This window comes from Nothoprocta perdicaria, unplaced genomic scaffold, assembly GCF_003342845.1.
Source record: "Nothoprocta perdicaria isolate Ctin4 unplaced genomic scaffold, notPer1 scaffold_86, whole genome shotgun sequence".
Taxonomy (NCBI): Eukaryota; Metazoa; Chordata; class Aves; order Tinamiformes; family Tinamidae; genus Nothoprocta; species Nothoprocta perdicaria.
This window is the reverse complement of record NW_020456154.1, coordinates 1,474,588-1,499,919: the sequence shown is the minus strand read 5'-3', so window position 1 is coordinate 1,499,919 and position 25,332 is coordinate 1,474,588. Positions and strand designations below refer to the sequence as shown.

At 43.2% G+C, this 25,332-nt stretch overlaps 2 protein-coding genes and 1 long non-coding RNA gene across 4 annotated transcripts in view; 2 read left to right on the top strand and 1 right to left on the bottom strand.

The window, feature by feature from the left end:
• The window catches only part of SYN3 (synapsin III), a 177,185-nt gene extending 168,895 nt beyond the window's left edge, over positions 1-8,290 (top strand). The window contains exons 11-14 of one of the 2 annotated variants that reach the window (XR_003251418.1): positions 1,327-1,411; positions 3,010-3,307; positions 4,622-7,042; positions 7,249-8,290. Coding sequence is in view for 1 of the 2 variants with exons in the window: in XM_026052296.1 (XP_025908081.1) it covers positions 1,327-1,411; positions 3,010-3,307; positions 4,622-4,754 (516 nt within the window). In the remaining variant the exon portion in view is untranslated. Of the gene's footprint in view, positions 1-1,326; positions 1,412-3,009; positions 3,308-4,621 lie in introns of both variants that reach the window. The other variant, XM_026052296.1, reaches the window with a different exon arrangement.
• Positions 8,291-9,700: 1,410 nt separating this feature from the next.
• FBXO7 (F-box protein 7) lies at positions 9,701-19,131 on the bottom strand. The gene is made up of 9 exons (XM_026052297.1): positions 19,010-19,131; positions 18,221-18,524; positions 16,253-16,480; positions 15,113-15,254; positions 13,852-13,935; positions 12,552-12,644; positions 11,412-11,588; positions 11,212-11,249; positions 9,701-10,852 (listed from the first exon to the last, which is right to left on the bottom strand). The coding sequence occupies exons 1-9, from the start codon at positions 19,129-19,131 to the stop codon at positions 10,448-10,450; spliced, it is 1,593 nt and encodes a 530-aa protein (XP_025908082.1). The 3' UTR covers positions 9,701-10,447.
• Positions 19,132-20,145: 1,014 nt separating this feature from the next.
• Positions 20,146-21,700, top strand: LOC112958451. Its single transcript, XR_003251419.1, has 2 exons — positions 20,146-20,204; positions 21,320-21,700. It is a non-coding gene; the product is annotated as an uncharacterized LOC112958451 (long non-coding RNA).
• Positions 21,701-25,332: the final 3,632 nt, after the last annotated feature.

Sequence of the window (25,332 nt, the reverse complement as noted above, 5' to 3'; positions counted from 1 at the left end):
ATAATCCAGCACGTACCAGTCTATCTGTCTCCAACTTCCCTTGCTTTCATAAACAATTTTGTGTAATGGGCTTACTCAGACTTTTGTTAACCTTGGACAGTCCCTCTGCGCAACAATTCTGTGTTGCTTAATCTGATTATTGAAATATCTGTCAAGAAAAGTAAACAGTAAGAGAGAAAAAAAGTGCAGATGGCACCAACTTACTTGGGTTAGTCMGGACCAGGGAGAACAGTGAAGAACAACTGACAGAGCTAAGTTTGCTAAGTCACCTTAACAGCAAATGAAACTCTATATTGAAGATTGAAAGGTAAGTTGAAGTGAGTGTAGGAAATATATAAACAATCTGTATATTTCGCATGGTCTAAGCTAACCATACCACTTGAGAGAGGTACTGTYCTGAACAGGTTCAATCTGTGGTTGGATTAATATAGGACAATCGGGGAATTACGATGAACATGAAATGAGCCAGTGTTGTGTATGGAGAACAAAGATACTGCTCCATCTGGAATAACACAGGCAAAACTGCCTCTGACATCTGCAGAAGGATTCACAAAGCTGGAAACAAAACATTGGTAATGAAATGATTGGGGCCCGGAAACATTCATGTGGAGATACTGAAGGGATTCAATCTTTTGGCTTTATAAAGGAGAAGTCCTAGTAAAAGTGGATTGTGAGAACTGTTCTCAAACTTAGAATGAAGCAAAGAAGTTAGGAAGTGGGAAATCACGGAAAGGAAATGCCTTTTAATTCACCATGTAATTGGACAGCAGAGCTTATGCCRTAGAAGGTCAGTGGAGCTGAGATCTGGGCTAGATTCTAAGGTCCTGGATRTCAAGATTGAAACAAAGGGCATGGAGCTGTTGCAATGATTTTGTGGAGCAAATTGTAAACTTCATGTCTCAGAGTTTAAGCTGGTCCCTGCTTATTAGCAGTCTACTTGAGAACCCTTAGGATAAAGAGATGATTACTCCATATATGTAGATTACCCCATGGTTCATTTCTACTTCCTCTGGAACATCTGGTGGTGGCAACTGTTCAAAATGGGAGATGGGACTAAGTGATCCTTGGGTCTGATGCATTTGCCAATTCCTGATCGGCTAATACATGTTTGAGAATGTAACTTCATTGTTATTCCCTATGAGCAAACAGTTTTTGTGGGTTTTTTATTACTCAGCTTTCCACTTTAGTCCTGTGAGATTTTACCAGCCAGATGCCGAGAGTGTGTGTGTATGTGTATTTATTTAAGAAACATCTCAGGATTCTGCAATTCCTACATTAATTTCTCTGTGGGGACACTATTAACTGAAATGGATTCTTTTCCTCTAGCCTCCACAAGGTCAGCCTCAGCCAGTGAAATCTCAGCCTGGACCTCAGCTTGGACAACTGTCCCAACCACGGCCACCTCCACAAGGTACAGTTCTTTAGGATGCATGACAGTAGGCTGTTAGAAATATCGGTCTGCATTCTAATTAAAATATCCCAGCATCAAGATTTTACTGATTGTTCCCATTCACTGAGTATCGGGCAGCAAGTTCAGTGTGCTGTTGAAGCTGCTCCTGCAATATTCCACAGCAGCTCAGAAAGCAGAGTTGAAAATCTGATACAGATCCAATTGATACTGCAGCTAGAGCCTAGCTTAGCAGTGCGAGGCCACCTGAACTGGCCCTAGAGCAGGAAATGGGGAAGAGCATTTGCTTTTGCATGAAGCCGTAGTGGCCTTTAATGTTAGGGAGTGATGGGAAGACACTAGTTTTGTCAGGCTTGGAACAGGCACCAGGTTGTTTGATCCAGCTGGCAAGATGCTTCCCTGCCAGGAAGGAAAAGCACATCCTCAAGCCCTCCTGACAGAAGAAGCAGGTTTGACTCRTGAGATTGGGTCAGAGCAACACTTTGTTCATTGTCCTAATTTAGGTTGTGTGAAGAACTGCAGGGCTGCCTGGCTCCCAGGCCACGCTAAGCTTGTAATTYACATGTCCTCCCATGCTTTTTCCTCTAGACATTCTTTTTTTTGCCAGTCTTCTCAAATAAACACCCATCCCTTATTACTTTTTCCCCATTGGTCCCAATCCAAATATGGTCCCTACGTCCAAAATTTTGTATTTCTACCAACGTTACCTAGCCAATTTTGGCCTTATACAGTATTACTGACATGTTTGTTGGCCTTTCAAGAACCAGCTAYCCCAGATGTCCCTACTACTCCCCTTCAGTTACCTGTGAAGTTTAGCCATTTCTCACAGAATGCCCCTTTGACCACCTATGAAATCTAGCTGTTTACAGCACTACCTGTAAATTTTGTCAGCTTTTCACACCAATACCTGCCAGATCCAGCAATTTCACATGGCATGCTCGTGAGTTTTCCATGTCCTGTTCAGTTTAACCTCAGGCCAAGGCCTCACAGTAGCGTAACCTTCGCTTGCATCTTTAGCATTTTTTAGCATTTTTTAGGACTGAGCTGTGTGATCTGATTATTCCTGTTTTACTTCTGCTTGTCAAGAGCAAGTAGCGTGTGTGGGTACAGTCGTCAAAAACCTCTACTCCAGTCTCTGTTTTGAGGATCTGCTACCAAAATGGCTGAAGCCTCCTGCTGCTAATACTGGGGTAGATGTACCCGTAGTGGATACCATGTAGTTTCACATCAAACCACTGGCCCCATGAAGGGACTCTTGACCCAAACCAGCAGATGCAGCTTTCATTTTCTGCAAAACATTCATTCTGCAGTGACTCTTCCTCCTCACAGAAAGTAGCGCCTGGCAGGGATAAGAATTAGTTACATGGAGGAATACAAAACCTTGAAGTGTGTCCCTCTGCAAGAGGGCAGCGGAGAGAACTGGCCTGTAGGAATGTGGGCATGAAACTAGTGATAGGCCTGTAAAAGAGGAYGGCCCTTATCCCTCTGTACAATGCTACTCTGTTTCTCCCCCTCTCAAAGCCTGTTCCTCCATGCAGATACTCTGCTTGTTGTCCATCACATGYATCTCCTCATAATGTACACCTACACATGCCTTTCAGGCGGACCACGTCAGCCTCAGGTATCCCAGCCTCCGCGGACGGCCGCCCCGCCGCAGCAACGGCTTTCTCCGCAGGGACAACAGCCCCAGAGTCCCCAGTCCACTTCACCTCAGCAACAACGGTCGCCGGGGTCTCCGCAGCAAGTCCGGGCGGCCACCGGCTCCTCGCCAGTGCAGGCTGCCAAGCCAGGTGTCTTTCCACCACAGCAGCCTAGACCTCCTGCCCAAGGCCGGGCCCCGAGCCAGCCAAGCCCCACGGACGTGTCCAAGCAGCAGGCCGCTCCACAGCCACATCTGAAGTAGGTTCCTGCATTACACACGCAGGTATTAAAATGTGGCCCTCAGGAAAAGGATCCCAGCCTGGCACAAAGAGCACGTCACCTCTTGTCAGGCAGGAGTCCTCATGGTCACAGACGGGCACTGCTGTGAGTGATTTAAGAGGTACGAAAGACTGGAGAAAACACACTGGCCACCACTGAACTGCTGTCAGGAGGAACAAAGTGTTCTTTAAACCTCTAAGATTTCACATTCTTTCTCCTGCTCAGGCACTCGTTGATAATTGTGTGCCTTGCCCTTGGCCATGTTAACACAGCGGCTGCTTTCCCAGCAGTGTCTATATCCCTCTCAGACTGCAATCATCACATTAGTGGCCAGAAAGCTGGACAGGAGTCATTCCTGCACTGTTTGCTGAATGCAGGAGCAGCAGAACACTCTTTGGTGGGCAGTTTTTGCAAACAGTGGCCAAATATTGCAGACTAGTCATATACACATATYCCCAGGTGGTGGCCACATGTTAAAGCTAAATTCTCTTGGGGCAGAATTCACCAATAAAGTGTAGTGCACCTTTGGAGGAGCCCTTGCTGGCACCTCTGGTAGGGAAGATCTGGAAGTCACTATGGCAGGAAAACTTGGAAAAAAAAATGTTTGGTATTGACAAAAAGTTGGCACAAGAAAAAAAGAAAAAAAATTTAAAAGTATAAACAGGCTAAAACAAAATATAAGCTGGAAATTAGAAGAAARTTTCTAGATAGCAGAAGARTGATGTTCTGAAACAGACTTTTGGTGGTGATGCYTACATTAGCAACGCAAAACAAGAACAATGGATTTATAGATCAAAATATTGGTGCTAAGGAGTCAGTCTCCATACTTTCKGTATTTCAGGAAGTTTTATTTCAGAGCCTAATCTTGTGCTGAATGCCCTTTACTGATCAGAATAAACCACTTGGTGATGTGAACAGAAAGCTCAGTAAGTGTGGGTAACTGGGAGATGCATTTCCAAAGCCCTGCTCTCATCTGAGCTAAAAGAGAAGCCTCATGCACCCAGCAGGAGCAGTGGGGAYGACCAGTCAAAGTGCACAGCAGAGCTGGCAGTCACAGCAGGGCCTACCAGGGCGAGACAGTCCCAGAACACACTGCAGGCGAYGTAGCCAATATTTTGGCCGTCTTAGCGTATGAGTTTCCCCTTGCTTAGCCTTCCTTCTGTCCTTGACTCTGTCTGTATGGTGGAACCCAAAGGTTCCACCTCTGTCTATGTGGTGGAACCCCAAGTAACCAGCTTTGGGCTATTACCTCCTTCTCCTGAGTCTAACTGCCCTTTTCCTTTCTTGTTTCAGCAAATCACAGTCCCTGACAAACACCTTCAGCATAGCCGAACCACCCCAGCGGGGAAATGCTACCGAAGATGAAGCAAAGGCTGAGACCATCCGCAACCTGAGGAAATCGTTTGCRAGCCTGTTTTCCGATTAACCGCCTTGCAGCCAGATTTCTGCTTCTGTCAGCCCTCACTCTTCATATCAGCCTGTCCTGATGTCACCCTGGAATATACCCAATGGTACCTAGCAATTCGCACAGAGATTTCAACAAATGTGTCGGTAAAGGGAATTTAGAAACCTATGGTTGTTTTAATTTAAAAAAAAAAAAAGGGAGGGAATACTAGTAATGGTCTGAAAAGTGGCTGTGTAGAAGTGGCACTATTTCATTGTTCTTTGTGAATACTAAGAATCGCATCTGCTCGTATGACTGAGTTGTAAAGCAAATTTTACTCCTGCTAACCCCCATGGAGTGAACACGGTTCTGACAGTGCAAACTAGATTTTATTTTACTTGTATATAGTCAATACAATTGTTAACGTGCAATTACAGAGCCCTTGTTGAGGCTGAGCTAGAAAGAACATAGGCTGATTTCAGAAACAGATTGCAAAGATGATAATAAGCATTCAGTGACTGATAAAGTGAGCATGCCTGAGCATGCAAACAGYGAGAATTATGGAACTTCGTGATACCAGCTTGATAAAAAGTCACTTTTCAGAGCAAAAATACATTCAAATAGTATGTGGAACCAGGCGTCAGTAAACGCCAAGGATCACATAAGCAGAGCATGCGGATGGACTGCATGTCTGCTCCAGTTCTCTCTCTTCATAGCTGTTAAAATGTCTCTGTTTCATGCCTTGTATTTATGTTCCCTGCATGTGATTCTTGAGTTCTGAGAGAATAATGCTATGTTCTAACCCTGGAGCCCTAGCTCAAAAACTATCTGAGAAATGAACCTTCCACACACAAAATCTCTTTCCCTGCCCCCAGAATCACCACTGAGTTCACATCCACAGTTCACACAAATTCCAGATAAACCCAGCTAAACTCCAAGTACTTCGGTGACTTGGTCACATCTGGTAAACACGTCCCCCAGGAACACACACAATTAGGAGCAGAGCTGATGAAGTGCACGTGCTCGGGTGCTGAGTGTTCCATAATACTGATGGAGAGAGGGATGGAATGAAATCCTGTCTCCCTCCCTGAACTCCTGCTGGCTTCACTGGGGTGAGTACAAGATGAATGCAAGGTGACAGAGCCATGACAAAGCCGGAAAACTCACATTTAGAAATGAGATGAACCAGGGTAGATCCAATGACTCCAGGCAACGGGAAGGCAACATATCCATATAAACACACCGGCGTGTGCGTAGCTTACAGTGGGAGGTCATGCAAAGCAAATAATGATCTGTATTAGATGTCCTTCCTCACCTACTACAGGGATTATTCTTCTGGAGAAGTCAGAGATGAAAGAAAAACTATTTCTTTATCTGGTGTATTTCTTGCAAGCCTCCGATACAGAAAGAAGTAGCATTTGAGCACAAATGGGGACTAGGTCTCCATTTTCGGTTTGCAATTTTAAAAACTTGGTGTAAATCAATAAAGTGATGGATATTTCTATCAGTGGAAAGAATCTACCTCTTGAACCATGGTAGATCTGTTTATAACACAGCTAATGAAAATACCAGTTCCATTTCCCATCTGGCAGACAAGAGGCAGGTCTCTAAGGGGGAGGCTGGCAAGCCTCAGTTTTTCCTCAGGCTTTTCCATGTAGTTTAGTCACAAACTAAAGTGCGTGCAGCTTCAAGGCCCAACCTGGAGCTTGTCATCTCCCTTTGCAACTCCCTTGGGAGTACCAACGGAACAAAGTTAAAGCAACTTTCCAGCCAACAGCACAGACCTTTGCTGTCACTTTGATGGGGAGATGCCCAAAGAAGCAGCAGCAACAAGAAGACTTGCCATCCTGGACTTCACAGATCATGGTGGGAATGAAGCCAAACTAGCAATTTCTTTCTGCACAGCCTGTAATGAACATCTAGGTCCAATGTGGACAGAGCATAATCTATCCCCGAACAGGTCATCACACATAAAACAGCTTTGCGACCTGTGCACTCCCAGGCAAGAAACTTCATAGCTTTTCCAGACTGGAAGGCTCTTGAGGGACTCACCTGGATCAGTGATTTATATCTCGAATTAAAGAACCAAATTAAAGAACCACCTTATTCCCTGATGATTTATTTTTTTTTAGTCTGTGCTGTCCTTCCAGGCTTACTAAGCAGTTTATGATGTAGCATCATAAATACATGCCATTGTATGAGAAAGAAAACAGACCCTGCTGTTTTGCAATCTCCAGGAGCAATAAAAGAGTGACAAATGGCCTTGAGCAAACACTGTCCCACTGGCAGGAACAATAGCAGATTAACAGGCTCCACTATGTGCAGAGGAGGTAATACAACCCTGGTGGGAGAGGATTTCCTTCTGTAACACTTCCCTCAGCATAGCGTATCCCTTTCTCTGCTAAATGCTTGCAGGATACACTAGGGATTCACCAACCTCCAAATCTTACGTATCTCTTCCTAATGCAATCCATAAATAAATAAATAAAGATTAGCTTGGCATGGCTGTTTAAAGCCACCCCAATCAATGCTGGAGAGCCCAGCGCCTGGCTCACTTGCAGATGCTGCAGCTGCCTCGGGCTCTCCTCCAGCTGACCCGTGCAACAGGRCAGCACCGCTGACGTGATGCCCAGCAGCGACTCACAGCTCCTCARTCCTGCACTGGAGCCTACAGCTCCGGCTGTCGTCCTTCCAGGAGCAAGCAAACAGGATGACCTCTCCCCTCCTGCCAGCTCAGGCTTCCAAAAATAAGTAAAATCCACTATCAACTCAACTTGGCTACTCCTGTAGTTCCCRAAAGCATCTTTAGTTCTGTCCACAGAAATGCTTTAATGAACACCCTGAACTGAATCCCTAAGTCAAGATGATGAAACTCCCTGAAGGGTCTGACGTTGGTGAAAACATGTTYGAACAGTACAACAACTTCAGTCTATACCTACGAGCTCCACACACTGTATATTTCAGCTAACAGGAGATGCACAAATGCAACATCTGCTGCTCGCGTTATTGTCTTTGATGCAGACTTCTTTTTCCAAAACCCCTGCAATCTAATAAAGCAAAAGGGGGGACTACAAAAGGTATAGACTCCATTTTATGAAAGAGGAACATATCCATAAGGTATTTAAGTACCAAAATATATCATTTGGAGTTAGGTGGGRCAGTAAGGGGGCAACAGAGAAGCTGGTGAGTAGAAATTGCAATTAAAACACAGTGCAGAGATGCTCCGTGGCAGGTCTCAGGGTTGTTGTTCCATAGCTCTCAAAATCACACACCTGGTCAGAGCACCGGCTTTCTCTTTGTTCTGCATGATCAAATCTTCTTCACGTGGAGACCAGGAGACACCAACGGAGGAGCGTATTACAATCCGGCCCAAGGAGCTGGGGCACAAGCTGAGATACCCACTCACATTCACCACTTTTTTTTGTTGTTTCCTCCTCTGAAAGTCACAACTGACAATGACACATAAACCTGCTTTAGCAGCTGGCAAATTATCAARGTAACAAACTTGTAAGCATTTCCTCTGCTTTGTCTTCTAAAGAGATGTCCATGAGATGCTCATGTTGTATTTTGTCTCTTGTTTATGAATTATTAACAAAATGTTTAGGGAACCAGACAGCCGATTGGACTGAGCAGTCAGATTCTTTCATCTTTGGCTCACAGTACCTTTACCAAAGCACAAAGGAACAAAGTAAAAAGAAAATAAAACGAAGGACTATCTGCAGGTAACTCAGTGGGGTCATGATAAACAAATATCAAGCAACAAAATCCAGCTTAATCTGGAATCTGTGGCATTAGCCTGGCAGGGAGAACAACCCAGCTGCTTTTTCAAGGCAGAAAGTGCCAGGCACCCAGGCAGTGCAGAGCAGGGCTGTGGAGGTCATCAAGGCACTAGCAGTGTGAGGGAACGTTGGTACCAATGTTAGGCCCGAGATGAACACATCTCTCACTATGCACAAGCACTATTGTTCCCAGAAATAACTTGAAAAGGGGAACAAGCTGCAAGCAAATCCTTGTACTAATTAGAGCAGTGTGCCTTTATCAATGTGCATTTCCAAGGCACTAGTGACAAGGGCCGAGGTTCAACACCAGTGCAGCCCTGATTTCCCCTGATCCTTTTTAAAGCCAGTGGGATATAAAGAATAGTTGAGAGCTAAGGGGCTTTACCATACACTTAAGTGGAAACTGTACTGGAATCAGACAATTGCATTAGTACAGGTAAAAATCTGTACTAAGGCTAGTCTTGGTACTGAAGGGGAATTGGTATCCTCAAACTTTATAGCGCATATCCTTATTCTTCTTTATTAACAACAACAGGATTTGCAGTRGCACGCAGTACTGTGACACAAGAAAAGAGTAAAGAAATACAGCTTTGACAGCAAAACAAAATACTATGTTTGCAAAGACAACTGACAGAACACAAGATGAATTGCTGACACATGACCTGGCAAATATTACTGACCAAACAGCTTGTATTTCATAGTCATTCTATTTCCACAACTTTAATTCCAAAAGGATTTTAGGAAATAATTAAGTATCAGCTGTCACAACAGTCATCAGTATCAATCAGTATTAAAAAATAAAAGAAATAAATGGCTCTAGCAAAATTTAGTCATTACACTTTTCCTTTAATTCAGCATCAGGCTGCAGGTCTCATTAGGACACTTTAACAACAGCCTTGTTAGTTGTTCATTAGTTAGTAAGAGAACATCTGCAAAGTGCCGAGAACATGTTGAGACACGTTTCTTTCTGGCAAGATAGATCTGGACACTGCACTAATGCAATTAAATGAGACTCTCTGCAATGAAGCAAGAACCCACTCTGCCTCTCCTGTGGCAACCCTGTTTCCACTTCAACCAGGTCAGCCTCCTCTCAGCGTTAAGTAAGCTAGGCAGGATTTTTTTTTCCAGCAATTTTAATTCATATACAGAAAACAGTCATGTACTACAGCTCCTTCTTTGCAAGGGAAATCTGTCCAAAAAAGGAGAAACACAAAAGTTTTGCTGCTGGTTCTCCGCAGTATTGCTTCTGTTCAGACTTTTGAGTTGCACTATAGCATGAGTTTGTAAAACGAACTGCTTTGTGTTCTAAGATTACTATTGTAAAGAATATCCCTTCCCTGTATTCTTTGTGTATTAAGTATCAACAAATAATGCTTTTTACCTAATAAAACATAAAAAGGAAAATGTCATCTTTGAAACAGTTTATGAACTCAAATCTGCTACTGTAACAGCAGTAGAATTATGTTCTATGTAGAACATGCTAATTTTTTTTGTTGTTAAGATTATTAGCCAGCTAAGAGTTGAAACAAAATCCTCTGCACTGACCAGTTAATAGAATTCTTGAAAGAAGATGGACAAATTTAAGATTTGTATTTAAAGTGCTCTTTATCTGATGCAGCAAATGTTAGGCTAGTAGCCTTCTGGTCTCTAAGTAGCACTGCACAGATGATTAGAAAGAGGGGAGGAAAAAAAAATAAAAAAATTACAAAAAAAGAAAGAAAAAAGAAAACAGCACAAACTGTTCCAAGTCAGAGCTCTTCACCCAAAAGAGCCACGTGCCAGACAGTGCAGTACCAACAGAGCACGAACAGCCTTTGTGGGCGAGACATAACCACGCATGTGTGCTCTTGCCACAACGTGAAGAGAAGGCAGATGTTAGTGCCTGCATTTTGCATCCTCCTGCAGTTAGAAAGCAAGCTCAGAAACCAGGAAACCCCCTGGAGGAAGCAGCAGCAGTCAAATGAACGCCCGGCGAATGTCCATGGGGCGGCCGCGGCTGGGTCTGGGTGGAAACCTCTCACTGGGAGCAGCTCGTCCTGGAAGCGTAGGGTTTGCTCCAGGCAGGGAGCCGATGGGGTCAAAATGTGGTCTGAATGGGGGAAACTGGCCTGGCGCTTCCCCTGGGCCAGGAATGAGAGAGTTAATGGGGTCTCCAGCATATGGAAGCGTTGGTCTCTCATCGTATTCTCCACCAATCATCATTGGAGGATAAATCGGATTTGATGGGAATGGGTTGGGAGGAAAGGGATTAGGATAGAATGGGTTGGGATGGAAGGGGATTGGATGAGGTGTCGGGGGCAGAAACATCGTATGCCTCCATCTCAGGGCATCCTTCTTCTGTTTCAATTTTTTCTTGTACAGCTGCAGGCAGAAACAGAGGTATTTTAAAGCTCTACAAGTGCTTCATGTTCCAGCTTCAACACTGGAGCAGTGTTGGAAAACTGGACACCCAAAAGCCCTCACCGTTGTTAAAGCTCAGAACAGTCCCACTGTTTCCCAGAGGTGTTTCCCAGAGGAAGACCCCGCACCCCATGATGTCAGCACGTCCTACGTGACTTTGATGGTATTTTCTCCTACGCTGAGCAAAGCTACCGTGTGCACAGAGAAAACCACACCGTTTTAAATTAACTCATTGTCACTGCTTCCCAAAATCTAAACTTCATACTCAAGCTAGCCCATTGAGACAAGTGTTAAAGAGCTTATATGAAGCAGTCACCTACTTCTTTCCAGTCCGTGTCACGAGGCCTTGTGATAGGATCTATGAAGAGAAGCAAGAGAGGAATCTCAGATTTTATGCAGTATTCATGCCTAGCATGCCCACAGAATTAGCTCCTGAGGCACCTCTTACCAAAATACATCAGATCGAATGCCTCTGTTTACAGAGGAATGCAATTAGAGAAAATACGTGTCTCAGCATTACCTCGAAAATCTCGCAGATACATAAACCTCCAAAGAAGTTGGTCGTTTGAAGCTGTGTAAAGATCCCGGCAAACAGCAGAAAGAGAGATGAGTGAGCGGACATCCAGAAGTCTGAAAATCCGGAGCTTCAGCTCAAGAGGAAGGACCACTAACCCAAACACGTCTGGCAAGTTCAGAGCTACAAAGTGGAAGAAGCAAAAGCTTTACCTCTAATGGTGTAGGGTTTACCCTAAAAACTTTAGAACAAAGGACGCTACAGCCTTTCACTTAAATTATTTCCCTTTGCAGCCCCTGCTGCACCACTTAAATGCTACTGTGAGGAGACTTCTTATGGAGCAGATCTCTTGCAGCTCTCTACATTTGTGGAGTGTATAAAATAGGCCAAGTCGTATCTTATAATGAACACTTGGTTTTGCGATGCTTCTTGCACTTACACTGCAGAATAAAGGTTGGAAGAGATCATAAGAAAAAAAAAACAATAAAAAAACTCAAATTTCACTCATTCTTGAAAAAATGCGTTAGATACAAAGCATATGCTTGACATGAACTCCCTCTAGACTTCACTGTGAAGAAGTTTCAACTGAGTTGTCTTCTGCAGACAAAGCCAAGAGCTGTTACAGCAATACCTATGCTATGACAGCTGGGCTCCTTCACAAACACCAGCTTGGACTGCGTTCAATCACCCTTTCCAAGTTCTCAAAGGCTAAGAATGTAATCCAGGGGATTAGATTCCCAAATTTGCATTTTTTCCCACATTTTTCAAATAAGACTTTTTTTCCACCCCCACCTCTACAYTGAATGAAAACTATAGAATTGCTGCCATAGAATTACTGTGCTATGAACTCCCTCAGTATCAGGTGTGGAAAACAGCCATTCACCACTTCAGTTTATTCAGTGAAATCAGAAAAAGCTTTTCACGTTCAAATTCAATCAAAAACTAGAAATAATTATTGTAATAAAACTTTGGAAATAGGAAGATTAAACTAATTTATTTAGACTGTTTCTTTCTCCTTTATCTTACTTTTTATACTCCCAGCACTGAGCAGCTGTTTGAAACACTTTTTCTTTGAGACTTTGCAGAGAAAACCTTCTTCCCATCCTCAGAAGAGTACYAGCTCAAATTCTAAATATTTTCTCCTACCTTGTCGGGCAGCAGCCAGAAGAGAATAGACCAGCTGGTCTTTGAAGAGACGGGATAACTTCTGAAGGTCTTTGTAAACACCTGCAACCTTTTCTATCAAAACAGAGAGGCAACAAAAAATTAATTTCAATATGAAAAAACGTGCCAGAGCAGACAGACTATTGTTTTCTTACAGGTGCAACTCCAGTTTGCAAGAGTTTTGCGCAATTAAAAGTGGCATGGGTCGGGGAGAAAGAGGTGGGAAGAAAACTCCGATTTCTATTCGAGCTTGAATTTTCTTAGTAGCTCTCTAGATTGGACAAGTCTGCAGTTACAGAATCATCATCATCTTGGAATAATAACTCAGCAAGAAAATACAGACCAATTCCAAGGTCAGAAGCAGCCTGGGCTTTCCTTTGGCCAGGAAAAGCACCATTATGAAAAAATACTTGAGTTGTTCAGAAACAAACTGGCTCTTATACTGTCAGAATGTCTTTTATCAGATTACAAAGCCCATGTGTAACATGCATCTATGCTGTAAACTCCTGAAATACACTTTTTTTCCCCCTCCAACAGGAATCTTTTTCCATTCTGTTCACTGAAGCAGCAGGAGCCATAAAATTCCAGTCATCTTGGACACATTTCAGGGCTCAGTTATTCTACAGCCTTTGGACTAGCCGAGCACATCAGCAAGGGGGGGACAGTGTAGGAAACTGAGTCAGCATCAACTGGCAACAACTCGACTCACGCACACTCCAGAGAACAAAAGGCTAGTCAGGTCTGCATGCACAAAGGGTCCATATCCATCTGCCCTTCTCTCCTGCCTTAGTTTTTCTCTCCTTTTGGCTTTCTGGAGAGACTTATGTAGTCAGCACAAATTTTCCAATGAAAAAAATTGACTCACTAGGAATATGAATCACCAATATGAAGAGGAATGCAACGACTTTGTGTCCTAACAAGAGTGCAGAGTGCCCAAGTGCATGCAAAAGGGGAGCATAATCCTGCAGTGCTGCCTCAGATTCACATATATATATTTAGGAGCTTGTAAATAACATACATACGAGCCAAAAGATGACGCAAACTTTGGAAGGTTCTTTGCTTACTCAGCTAATCCAGGAAATTCAAACTGTTTTAACAGCTAGGTGTGAGTTAATGGCTACACTCTAAATTCCTTTTACTGCAAGGCTACGTCTCACCTAAACTGTAACCACATTTTTTGTCATCTTAAACGGTTTAGTCCTATGTCCAAGTATATCCTTACCCATTGTGCCACTCCCTTATATTTCAGTCTATACTTACAGGTCTTACAGCTCAATCATACCTGGTTCCTGAAAGCAAACAAAGGATGTTGGCAATAGCTGTATTCTCTTCACACCTTTAATCTCTTTGTTGATTTTTAAGGTTCCTGCAAAAGTAAGAAAAGGACATTTATAAGCTAAAAACCTTATTGACAAATAACACAGACCACTTAAAAGGACCCCTGAGGCTAAGGCAGAAATTATTTTCTTCCACCTCTAGTTCCCCTCAAGGAGAAAAAACCAACTATAGTCAAGTAGTTGAACAAGTAAAGTTTTCTGGGATTTTGGAAAAAAAAAAAAAAAACAAAGTGGGACTTAAAATATCTGAAAAGAAACAGAGATCTTGACAAAAGGGCCCAGTTTTGCCTTTAACAGCACTATCACATGGAAAGAGATGTAACATGACTAAAAGTGTTTTGTGTGTGTATATATATAAAATATATAAAAATGTAATATATATGTAATGCATTGTATATAATATATATACATTACTGTATATATACACATTCTATTATATACATATATAATGTGCATATAATACTATATATATATATAGTATAATAATATATAATACAGCACAGAACACTTATTATAATCAAGACATGAAAGAAACATTAACTCCAATACTTCAAATTCTGCTGGTGAAGGACTGAACAACCTTACTACATGAATGCTACATGCAGAGGAATTATAATAAGATCTAAAATTTAACCTTAACGTGGTTAAAACATTTCATCCTAATTTTAGATAACAAAATGTGTATGTATTGTGAGAAAACATATGTGCTTAAACAAATGAGCATGATCAATTACAAGTTTTACAAATAAGTCTACAAACTTTAATAAATAGATATTCTTATATTAGGATCAAGTTCCAATGTAACACCGGTTCCGCAAAAATAAGAATAAATGAAAGAAGATTTGCTTAAAAAAAATAAGACTTGAACTTTTCCGATTGAAATCTATCTTAATATTCAGCAGTGTATATTAAAGTCCTTATGAAATGAGAGAAGAACACRTTTTTTACAACATTACAATGAAAAGGCCAGCAGAATCCTCCATGCATTGCTCTGTACAATGCTCTGTACAAGTTTCGAGGTAAAGAAAATGTTAATGCCAAAGAATGCCAAAAATATTCAGTGTAATGTAGCAGCATCTCTTTCACCTCAGTAACCTGAGGGATCAAGGTGCAAAACAGTTTTAAACATCAATTTCTGCTTCACTTTCTAAAGAATGGTGACACTTMGTAATCAGAATCTAGGGTAAAAAATCATGACAAACTTACCATTAATGGCAACAAGATCTCCCAAGGGCACACAAGTCAACCCAGCAGTGCCCTCCTCGCAAAGGGGATGTGTGTACTGTAGTTTATAAACCCCATTCCCTCTCCATTTCTCCGGCATGGACACTGCCTTGGCCTCTGTCCCCTAAAAACACATGGAGAACAGTGCCATATGTGAGCAGGATACCAAGACTGAGGGCAAAAGAGGATTAAAAGTACAGAAATGTCAAAATTTAAATTGCAAGTGTAATTGTATTTAATCCAACTGTGCATTATGATATATAAATTGCTTTATTATATACTATTTACCTCCATGCCTCACAGAAAATCTAAGAAAAAAATCAGGAATTCTGGGTTTTGTCTCAGTTTCTGAAGGAGAGGGTTAAACACCAGACAGAGTTAAGACTGTTTCTTTGAAAACTTCATTCAGTCTTTCATTCCAGCACCTCCAGTAACTTCTAAATGCACATAAACTTACTGCACAAAAAACACATCATTGAACAGGGCTTGAAGAATCATTGTTTGAAGCGCATGGGGAAATCTGAGTGGACTAACACTATTCATGTTGAAGGCAGTATTGCACTGAAGATAAACATTATTATAAATCTGCACGCACAACCATTTCAACTTACAGAACAGATGTCTATATAAAATACTGCTGCAAAATATGTATTTTTTATAAAATATATTTTTTTAAACAGCAAAATGACAAAAGGACAAGGGAGAGCATGGTCTGATACAAGGACAGGTACCTTTGTACCTTCTTGTACTTGATCTTCTTGTTTGGTGCTTTCTGTGTGTTCAGAAGCACTTAGCACACATACCCTCTGATCCTAGACTTAAACCTGAGCAACATCTACAGAATCTCAACAGCAGACAGCAGAAACAGAAGGTTATCTGCTGGGCCCAGAGATCTCGAAGACAAACATGGAGATAGGCCTCTTCGCCCACACCTAAAGCCTGCACTTCAGCTTCAAGTCATCCTGGTCAGGCAAAACAAAAGTTGAGCCTTCAGCAGCCCCTGCTGCCGAATGATACACAGCCCTCAGCAGAGCTTCAGCCAAGTTCYGCACCAACGTTCTCATGATATTCCAAAGCTTTCTCCTACCGACCAAGAAGTTTCCTGTCTCACTGTGCACTTACCTGAGGCACGTAGCCCGTCTCCATCATGAGAAGATGTACAAGAACKATCAAGGCATCGGTGGCGCTCGTGCACTCCGCAGAGTGGTACAGAGTTTCTAAGGAGTGGGGTATTTCACCATCAGCAGCTTCACTGCACAGCATGGGTTCAGAGGGATAGGAACCTGTGCCTTCCTCCAGATCCGCATCTTCTGGAGCTAGTTCAGAAGCAAATTCTAGGCTGGATTTTGCCTGAAAGGTAACAAAAACAAACATTCATTCAGAAAACTACACCTCTCTATATCTCAAATTATTCCTTCRCCTACTCCAGTCCTCTGAAACACCAAATCTATGCTACAGACTTCCCATGCCATTTTCTCATTTCACCTTCATTTCCTAGCACCCCAGTTGCAAAAAGGGATTATACAGAGAAGCTTTGTCTTTTTCAAGTACACAWGCACCAGACCTTCATAAAACATTTGGTCATTTTATTACGTAAACTACCTGAATACAAATTGATAACAATTATGAAAATTTCAGGTGAAATCCCTCAACACATACAGGAATAATCTACTCACTGTGGCATCACCATTTAAGCTGAGCCCATGTGCCTGGCGACTACCACAACAACTCAGACACCTTGTAACCACCTCTTAAACTGCCCTTCTCCCAATAACAACAATACCTGCAACAACTAAATACATTTTTTTCAGATTGCTAGAGGATTGTGTTTTGGGGGTTTTTGTTGTTTTGTTTATTTTGGGGTTTTGCTTTTAAAAAAACAATACTTAGTTGCTTGGAAATCTCTCATCTTAATTTTGGAAGAAGACCTGAGGCTTCCTTATCTTGCCTTCAAATACTGAGATAAACAGAGATTTGTGCCCAGCTGAATGTGGTCTGACTGACAGGCATGAGCAGTTTGCCTGCTTACAGTACCATGTAAGGGCTGTTTATCCTGATAGGAATGAATAGAACACTGGTCTCACTGTATTCTCACCTTAACCTCTATTTCCATACTTTAATAATTACTGTAGTTAAGTTTAAAAAATAAAAAAGTTATTTTTACAAATTATAATCTTAAAAATGTAAATTAAAAATTAAATGTGTATTACAATAATYGTAAATTATGGCAACTAAAACTGTAAAGTATACTTATCAAAATTTCTCATGTAAGAGTTGTATTAMGGGATGGTTTGTATTTGAAATTAGTTCCAAAATGAAGAACTGCTTGCCTTGCAAGAACGCAGGAAAAGCCCTTCTTCCCAAATTGTCAAGCTCCTTGCTAAAAGGACAAGATCTTACAAAGAGGCAGGCCATGGCACTAGGCTGTACCTGGAGAGTCTCCTCCAAGAAAACTGCTAGACAAGACTCCTCTCAGTAGTTGGTGGAAACTGTTAMCTACTCAATTTATCATCCACATTATTGGAAAAAAAAAATATGACAAAGCATCCAAAAGATGCACCTATTTGCTGTACCAGGCAGGTGGGGTCATATAGATGCGTATCTGCAGGGATGAGGTCGGAGCTATTTCAGCAACTCAAGTTTCATGTACGAGCCAGGCAGGTATTTTGTTCTATGACAAACACCCTGAACTATAGGGAACTGTTATAACCCTTAGAAAGGAACTGTGCACTCATCTAGCAAGTGGTATTTCGGACAGGCTGTATTTACTTCATTGGTATCTAGAAGCATTTTGACATCTAGAATCAATTGCCTTGAAAAGTCAGCAGGGAGTTAGGCAAGAAACATACTTCTAACTTCCTTAACCAAAGTGCAGTTCCAGCAAAAATGTCAGATCTGAAACATCTCAGAACCTCTGAACTAACTTCCATGGCATAACTAGAATAGAGACAAATTGCCAGCCAAACAACTGGTTACACATTAAGAGCCAAATATTCTAAAAGTGTTCTCGACTAGTAAGTATAGCAACTGGCTCAATAAGATACCTCATTTCTTGCCCTGTGTTGTAGAGGTCAATTACCACTGACTTACCTTATCAACATCATTCTTTTGAACTTCTCCCTGAACTTTCTGGCTCTCAGGTAGCCCATTCTGCCTTTCTTCTTTTGGGCTACTGGCCTGACTTTTGCTGGGGATTGAGGTGGACGGTTCTTGACCATTCTGGAGTAGAGCAGGAGTAGGAGATGAGGGAGGAGGTGGACTRGGTTTTGCATCTGCTTCTTCTAGTAATAAACATATCAAATCACCAGAAACAATCCCATAGGCAGCCAAGGTCTTCTCGTCTTCTGTGAGAGCATCCTTGTTGTTCAGCGTTATTGAGAACTGTGTGTCAGTGCTACAAAGAAGTAGAAGGAAATGGGTGGTTAGCTGCACCTGAGTAACTACACAGAGGTATGGTAAGAAATGCTTGCTACTGAAGTCCTATTCCACAGGCTTTGATCCATTAACAACTTGCTATGGGGAAGAGTGGGGAAAAATTAAGGGTTATGTTATAAAGTGATTCCCTCGCTTTTTTGTTTTTCTCCGAGTGCATTTCAGACTGCTGAAGCTGCTTGCCGGGCATAACCTCATACCCAGCAACGGTGCAGATATGAGGAAGCGAGCAGGTGCCTGCCGAATTCAAACACACCACGCCCGGCAAAGCGCGCTTCAAGCCGCCCACGGGCTCGGCAGCTCCAAACGCGGGGATGGGAAAAGTTTCCAAGATAAATAAAGACTCCTGCCCCCCCCTCCCCCCGCAGCACGTGGTACGGCCCCGCGCGCCCCCGCCCGGCCCGGCCGGGCCCCCCCCGCGCCCCGCCATGGTTCGCTCCGCGCTACCTGAACCCCCAGGCGGGCAGGAGGGCCCCGCGCAGCTGCGCGCGCAGCTCGCCCAGCCGAGGCTCCGCCCCCGGCACCTCCAGCGGCGCCGTGCGCTTCTGCAGCCGCACGCGGAGCTTCATGGCGGCGGGTGCCGGTGCCCGCCGGGCGATGGCGGCGGCGGGGGCGCAAGGGCTGCCGGGCGCGTCGTTGTTTTGGTCGGCGCGGCGCCGCCCCGCCCTTCACACGGACGCCCCGCCCCCCCGTCCCAGCCGCTGCCGCGCCGCGCGCCCAACGGCCGATCGATGCGAGCGGCCTTCCGCGCCGTGCCTGCGTCCTCGCTGCGCCGCGCCGGGCGCGATCGGTGATTGGGCGCTCGGCCTGAGCTTGCGCATGCGCCGGGGCGGGAGGGCGTCACCCGGTGCCTCCTCCCCCCTCCCGCACCCCCAAGTGAGGAAGGGGGCGGAGCAGCGGACGTTATTTGCCGTTATTTGCCGTTATTTGCGGCTGTTTTTTAATCTTAATATGCAAAAATTCTCCCCGCCGTGCCCGAGAGGCGTAACGGCAGTGGTTCCTGCGTACTGCCTATGTACCACGTGGTTTTGTTGCTTTTTTTTGTTTTTCACTTTTCTCCCTCTTCTTCCCCTTCCACTTTGATGCCCTTTTAGGGCTTATTCTGAAAAGGTTTTGAAGAGTGACTCACGAACACAGATGCGTTAGGCGGGGGGAAGGCGGAGGGAGGACACTGCTCCCAGACTAGGTTATAAAGGAATTCAGTAATAAAGGGCCTCTCTCTCCCTGCTACCCCTCATCCCCAAGGTTCGTCAGTGGACCRTTCTCCTAGAGGTGGTTTATTACACCTGCTGTCAAATGCTGCTGTGTTTTTACCAAAAGTACAAACTGCAGCCAGCTTKTCTGATTTTATAACCTTTATTGTCCTTGATGCTTGAGAAAGGCCTCCTTCCACATCATGGACGTTAAAAGTGAAAGGATTTTTTTTTTTTCTGGAAAAAGTCTGATTGTAAAACATTTTAAATACAGGCACTAATTATTCAAGTTGTTTACTTTGTCTAACAGCTTATTTAACCTCAGTGTTCATAGCATCAGCTTTGTCTCTGTTTTCTAGGGCGGGTGCAAACAGGAGAGTGATACTTTGCAAAACCTGTTCTGGGCTGTGGTGAAAACGTCAGGCTGGAAACGTGGTCGCACAACCCGGGTAATACGGCTGTTACATTTCCCCTTGGAGCCTGGTGTCAAAGACGCCCTTGGGTGTATTTGGACAGCTGTCACGTCACCTTGTGGCAAAAATAAATTTCCTTTGTGGGAAAATACCACACATTGAGCAGAGAAGGAGCTGGTGCTTAGTGTGATGAACTTCACCTTGCTGCCTGGTCCTTTAGTGAGAACGTGAAGCAAGTTGTTTCATGAGWGCCTTGCTGCACGTCGTCAAACGGGGCCACACTGGATAGATGTCGGGCTGGATAAATGGCAGGGTGCAGCTGGAAGGAAGCAGCAAAGACAGGGACTAAGAAGATGGAGAAGAGGAGAATATTTGGGGAGCAATCAGGAGCACCATGCCTGCCAGAAACTGCATTCACATCCCTTGGGAAAGGCTGCATCCAAAATGAGTGGCACTGCAGCCTCAGCAGTGCGGTGGCTCCCCAGTGACCACAGGYTCTCTGATGTGTTTTGTCCTTTCGTGTTGTCCCTGTCACAGCCACCTCCTGCATTCCCAGCAGCTCCAGAGCAGCTGGAATAGCCTGCCCAGGATAAGGTACCTGTGTGAAGGGGGAAGGTTCAATTTTTCCCACACTATCCGCAATATTTGCTACTAGGTAAACAGYTGCACCAGCTGCAGGGGAGCCCTTCGCCTGGCATTCTGCTAAAAGTTGTTTGAGTTTCCTGAGTCGTGGCACAATGCAAGGTTCAGACGTGCTCTTCACGCAGCAGTGACTATTAAACAGGAAAATCTGCCTAGAAACAATTAGCTTTAATATTTGTGTGTGTGACCTAGAACCACCATYGTCAAGGTGCAAGTGCAACCTGCCAACCTCCGCCTCTGAGGTTTGACTGAGCGAGTGAAAGTATTGACAGAGGCTCAGCCTCATAAACTCAGAAGGTCATAACAGGGCTCTTGGTTGGGATTGATTTCAAGTTGCCTGAAATTAAAAATAAATAATTAATTAATTTAAAAAGCCAAACCAGGAAAACCTACCTTTGGAGGGAATTAGAAGTGCTGCTTTCCTTCTGCTTTCACAACTCCCTGAAAGAACTGACAGTTGACATATTTTTCCCCACCTTTTATTTATTAACTTTTGTCTCTCTCTGCAGGCAGAGGACTTCCAGTGATCAACCTGACCTTGGGCTGGGAAGGACACTGTGCCAGAGTCATACAAGAAACTTTATTCTCAGTAGCTTGAAGAAAGGGTTGTAGGCAGGAGAATTTTGACTTGCAGCATATTGTTTTACTCTTTTTTTTTTCTTTTTTTTTTTGCTTAGTCAATGTAAAACACAAGCAGTAGAACCCATTCTATCTCAGAGATATGATCACATTACTAGCAGTACTGTTAAGGTTTCACTTGAGAGATTTGAAGCTTAATACAACTATAATCCTGTTGACCTGCAGTCAACTTCCCATGGCAGTGAAAAACTATAAAAAGTAAAGGTCTTTTTGGTTCATTTATATACCTCATGGAATATTTTCTTTTCTGATAGCTGAGTGCTTTCAGAAAAGTAATACGGCTGTGAGCCAGTGGGKTTTTTTTTCRTTGTTTTTCTTTCCATATTTCCCACTGTAAAGATCCTGTTTTATAATACATTTAATTTCAGTACATATGTGTACGTGTGTTAACTCTTTCAGTACTGATATTTTGTGTAATGGGTCACACTGAGATGTGGGAGAGGTGATAAAAYTTGCAAGAGAAGGGGCTGGAGCCTGGAGTATCACCAGAAGATTTGTGTTCGGAAAAGTGCAGTGGTTTGAAGTGGCATTTTGAGAGTGCCACTGGAGGATGTTCAGATCAAAGCCAGTGGAAAGAGCTTGATAGCTTCTCAGAGCTTGATAGTGAGCGCTACTGCTACTACTTCTGCAGTCTCTACAGAGGGTCTTGCATTTCAATGACTCTTCCTTCACATGGCACTGAAGATGCCACAGTCCAAAGTTCACAGGGAAATATCACAGTTCAGATAAATGTCAGCTGCCTGCTGACATAAATGTGGGGAGATAGCCCCAAGTTAGGATGCCTCAGTGGCACTGTGTGGCACGCAGCTGTGCAGGCATGTTTAGGTACATGTAATGCAATGCAGCATAAGCTGATATGCAGAAAACTGCCCCAAACAGGGTGACTGTGAATACATCTGCACAAACCTCCAAACAGATCTGCTACAAAGAATAATMCAAAAAGGATTGCTTGCTGTGACTAATGGTACCAAACAGCTGAGCTGAATAGATTTGATATGAATACATAGCTGCCTTACAGCACACCAATTCTTGATAATGTCATGCAAGTTCCTTGAGCTGGTCAGGCCTAAAAAACAAGGTTCATAAAAAGTGTGCTTCTCAGTGGTGATAGGTGCCTCTGACAGGCCACACAGGAAGGAGGTTTTGCATTCTTATCTGCCATACCCATGAGCTGGAGTAGTGGCTTGATTCTGCTCTTAATAGGCAACCTCACTGCAGAACTGGCAGCCAGGCCTSTGCTCATTTTAAGTCTGTCCTTCAAGGCAGTAGAAAAACACACCTTTTTCATTATTTTTGAAAGTACTGTGTAATTTACATTGCTTCTTCATCACCACGGAGCAGAGAACAACTGGAGTTGTTAAAAAATCAGCCAGAGGTGTCTAAAGCTGCAGTGTCCTTCAGGATTTCTCGTGCCTGCAGTCACCCATCTGGTTGCTGCATCGCGTGTTCTCCAAGGCTGTCAGCAGTGATGCAAGAACATTGGCTTGGGGGGGACTTCCTGAGTCACAGATTTCATTATCTTAGCTATCTTAGCTAATCATGTCACAGATAATGCTTGATAAATTTATGAAAGGAATCTTTTAACTCTTTCTTCGTAGATGAGGTTCTGCTTCTCACAAGCAGATTGCTATTTTTTCTATTTATTTCTGCTGATAAATTGCTGTAAGTTATATGCAGAGCTTTTAAGTGACTCCTCAAAGGCATAGTTTTATATCTTTGTGTTAACAAATCCAAAATCATATTTGTTTGAGTAGTAGAAAGAGGCTACATGTATGGAGGAAGGTTCTCACAGGAAGATTTCCTCTGCCTTATGATGAACCAAGAGGATCATGTTTTTCTTGGTGGGATTAGTTTCACCCCCTTCATTCACTAGGAATCTGTGCTGACTTTTTACAGGATTGTGATTTATGCCAAGTAAGAATAAAGACTGCATCAGCCATAGGGACAGAGAGAGACCATCATCCCACTGTTAGCTTCATGATCAGAATTGAAAAAGCAATATTTATTGAAGTGGCTTTATTTTTTCTATTTCAGTTGTGCTCATGCACCTTTGTGAGGATCAGAACCCACTGTGGCAAACATGAAATCACCTGMATGGGGCTGCTCTTGCTCCAGAAGGTCGTGGCTTGTTGTTCAGGGTACCAATGGGTCAGTCAAAACCAAGAGGAAAAGCAGAGCAGAGAGCTTGCAACAGACCTTCTCAGATGATAGACTCTCATATGAAAGTTGGTAGATCCCAGATAAATAATGTCTGCTGCATTCCTGTTTCACGGTATTTCTTACTCTTCTCCTGTTTCTTGGGGACCAAATTAAGGGCACCCTTACAGTTCTTAGTTTTGAGGGCAGTGTTCTGCAGAGCTAGAACAAGAGCACTGACTTTATTTTACTAAATGGACTTTGGTAAAAATAAATAAAGAATTTCTGGATTAGGTTATTAGGATAGGGTCATTACAGAGGTCAGCAACATGGACTGAGTGGCTCCAAAGAGTGGAAAGTGCTTGTTTGTTTTCCATCGGCCCATCAGACAGCTCCTACTCAATGTAGTTGCCCACTGCTAACAGATTCTTTGCAGCTGTGTTTCCTATTTTGCAGCCTGGCACAGATTAGTGGTTCTCTGGCAACTTATCTCCAAGGCTCTGCACCTTTGTGAAGGTTGTCTGCAGGCAACCACTCTCATGAAAAGCTGAGGTAACGGGGCTCCTTCAGGAAGGAAGCATCCTACAGAGTGCTGGAATCTGAGACTCACAAATGCAACATCCAGGGGGAGATGGCTGTTGCTTCCTATSGATTCTGGACAAAGGTATGAGGCTGGTAGATGACCTGATGTTTCTGGAGTCAGGAAGCAGCTAGCATTGCTTTCCACACTGAATAGTGGAAACCACAGCAAGAACCTACCTTTTCAATGGATATTTCCAGTGGCTGTGGAGAGGAAGAGGGCACCTCTTTCTGTCATTTAGCAAGCTTCTAGGTTTTTATCACTGCCAGGTTCCATGAGCATTCCTGCCAATACATTTCTCCCATTTTCAGTATGAATTTTGGATTCCTTTTCCCTCAGAGGTGTTTTTCCAGGCAGAATATCAGTGTATATGAAGGGTTAAAATCTGGAAGCTATGAGTCCTTCTTGATTTGACATTGTTGGGTGAGCAGTGGAAAAGCTACCTGTTCTTGAGCACAGTGCACACTCACAGGAAACAATGGAGCAAGGAAGAAACTGAATTAAAAAAACAATCCCCATTCTGTACTGACAGCAGAGATATTTGGAAAACTGAAGCGCCTTTCCTGAAGTGCAGGTTGGGAAGATATTTCATTTGAGAATTGTTTGTAGTGTTTTTGTTAATGACTTCTGCATTTTTCTAAGTGAAAATAATTATGTGGACACATTGTGGGCTGCAGCTCRAGGGTTTGTGCAGGACAGAGGCCAAATGGTGATAATCCTCTTTTTTCAGAGGCATTCTAGTTGTTGGTTAGYTTAAGATAATGTGATTTTATGGCTGTCTTAAATCTGTATAAGACAATAGTAATTACGTTTTTCGTATCAGACACTTCCTTAGCTCTTAGGCAGGTTTCAGCTGTAATCTTTATTGCAAGCTTTACCTAAACTTCTTTGAGACTGCTCACAAAGGACAACCCAGRTGTGGTATCTGCAGCCTGGTAAGTAGAGCGCTTTGTTGGGATGAGACAGGTACACAGACTGAAACAAAGGGGTTTTCATCTTTTGTTTTCTGCACAAAGTGCTTGGATACTATATCTCTGAGAAGACAAAAGAATTAGAAGAATGCTTTACATAAATCACAGAACTGCTTGATGCATGCTCARTTACTGAAGATACAAATCAGAGCAATTTGTCTGCCATGTATTGTCATCCACAAGGTTGTTGGCAGCT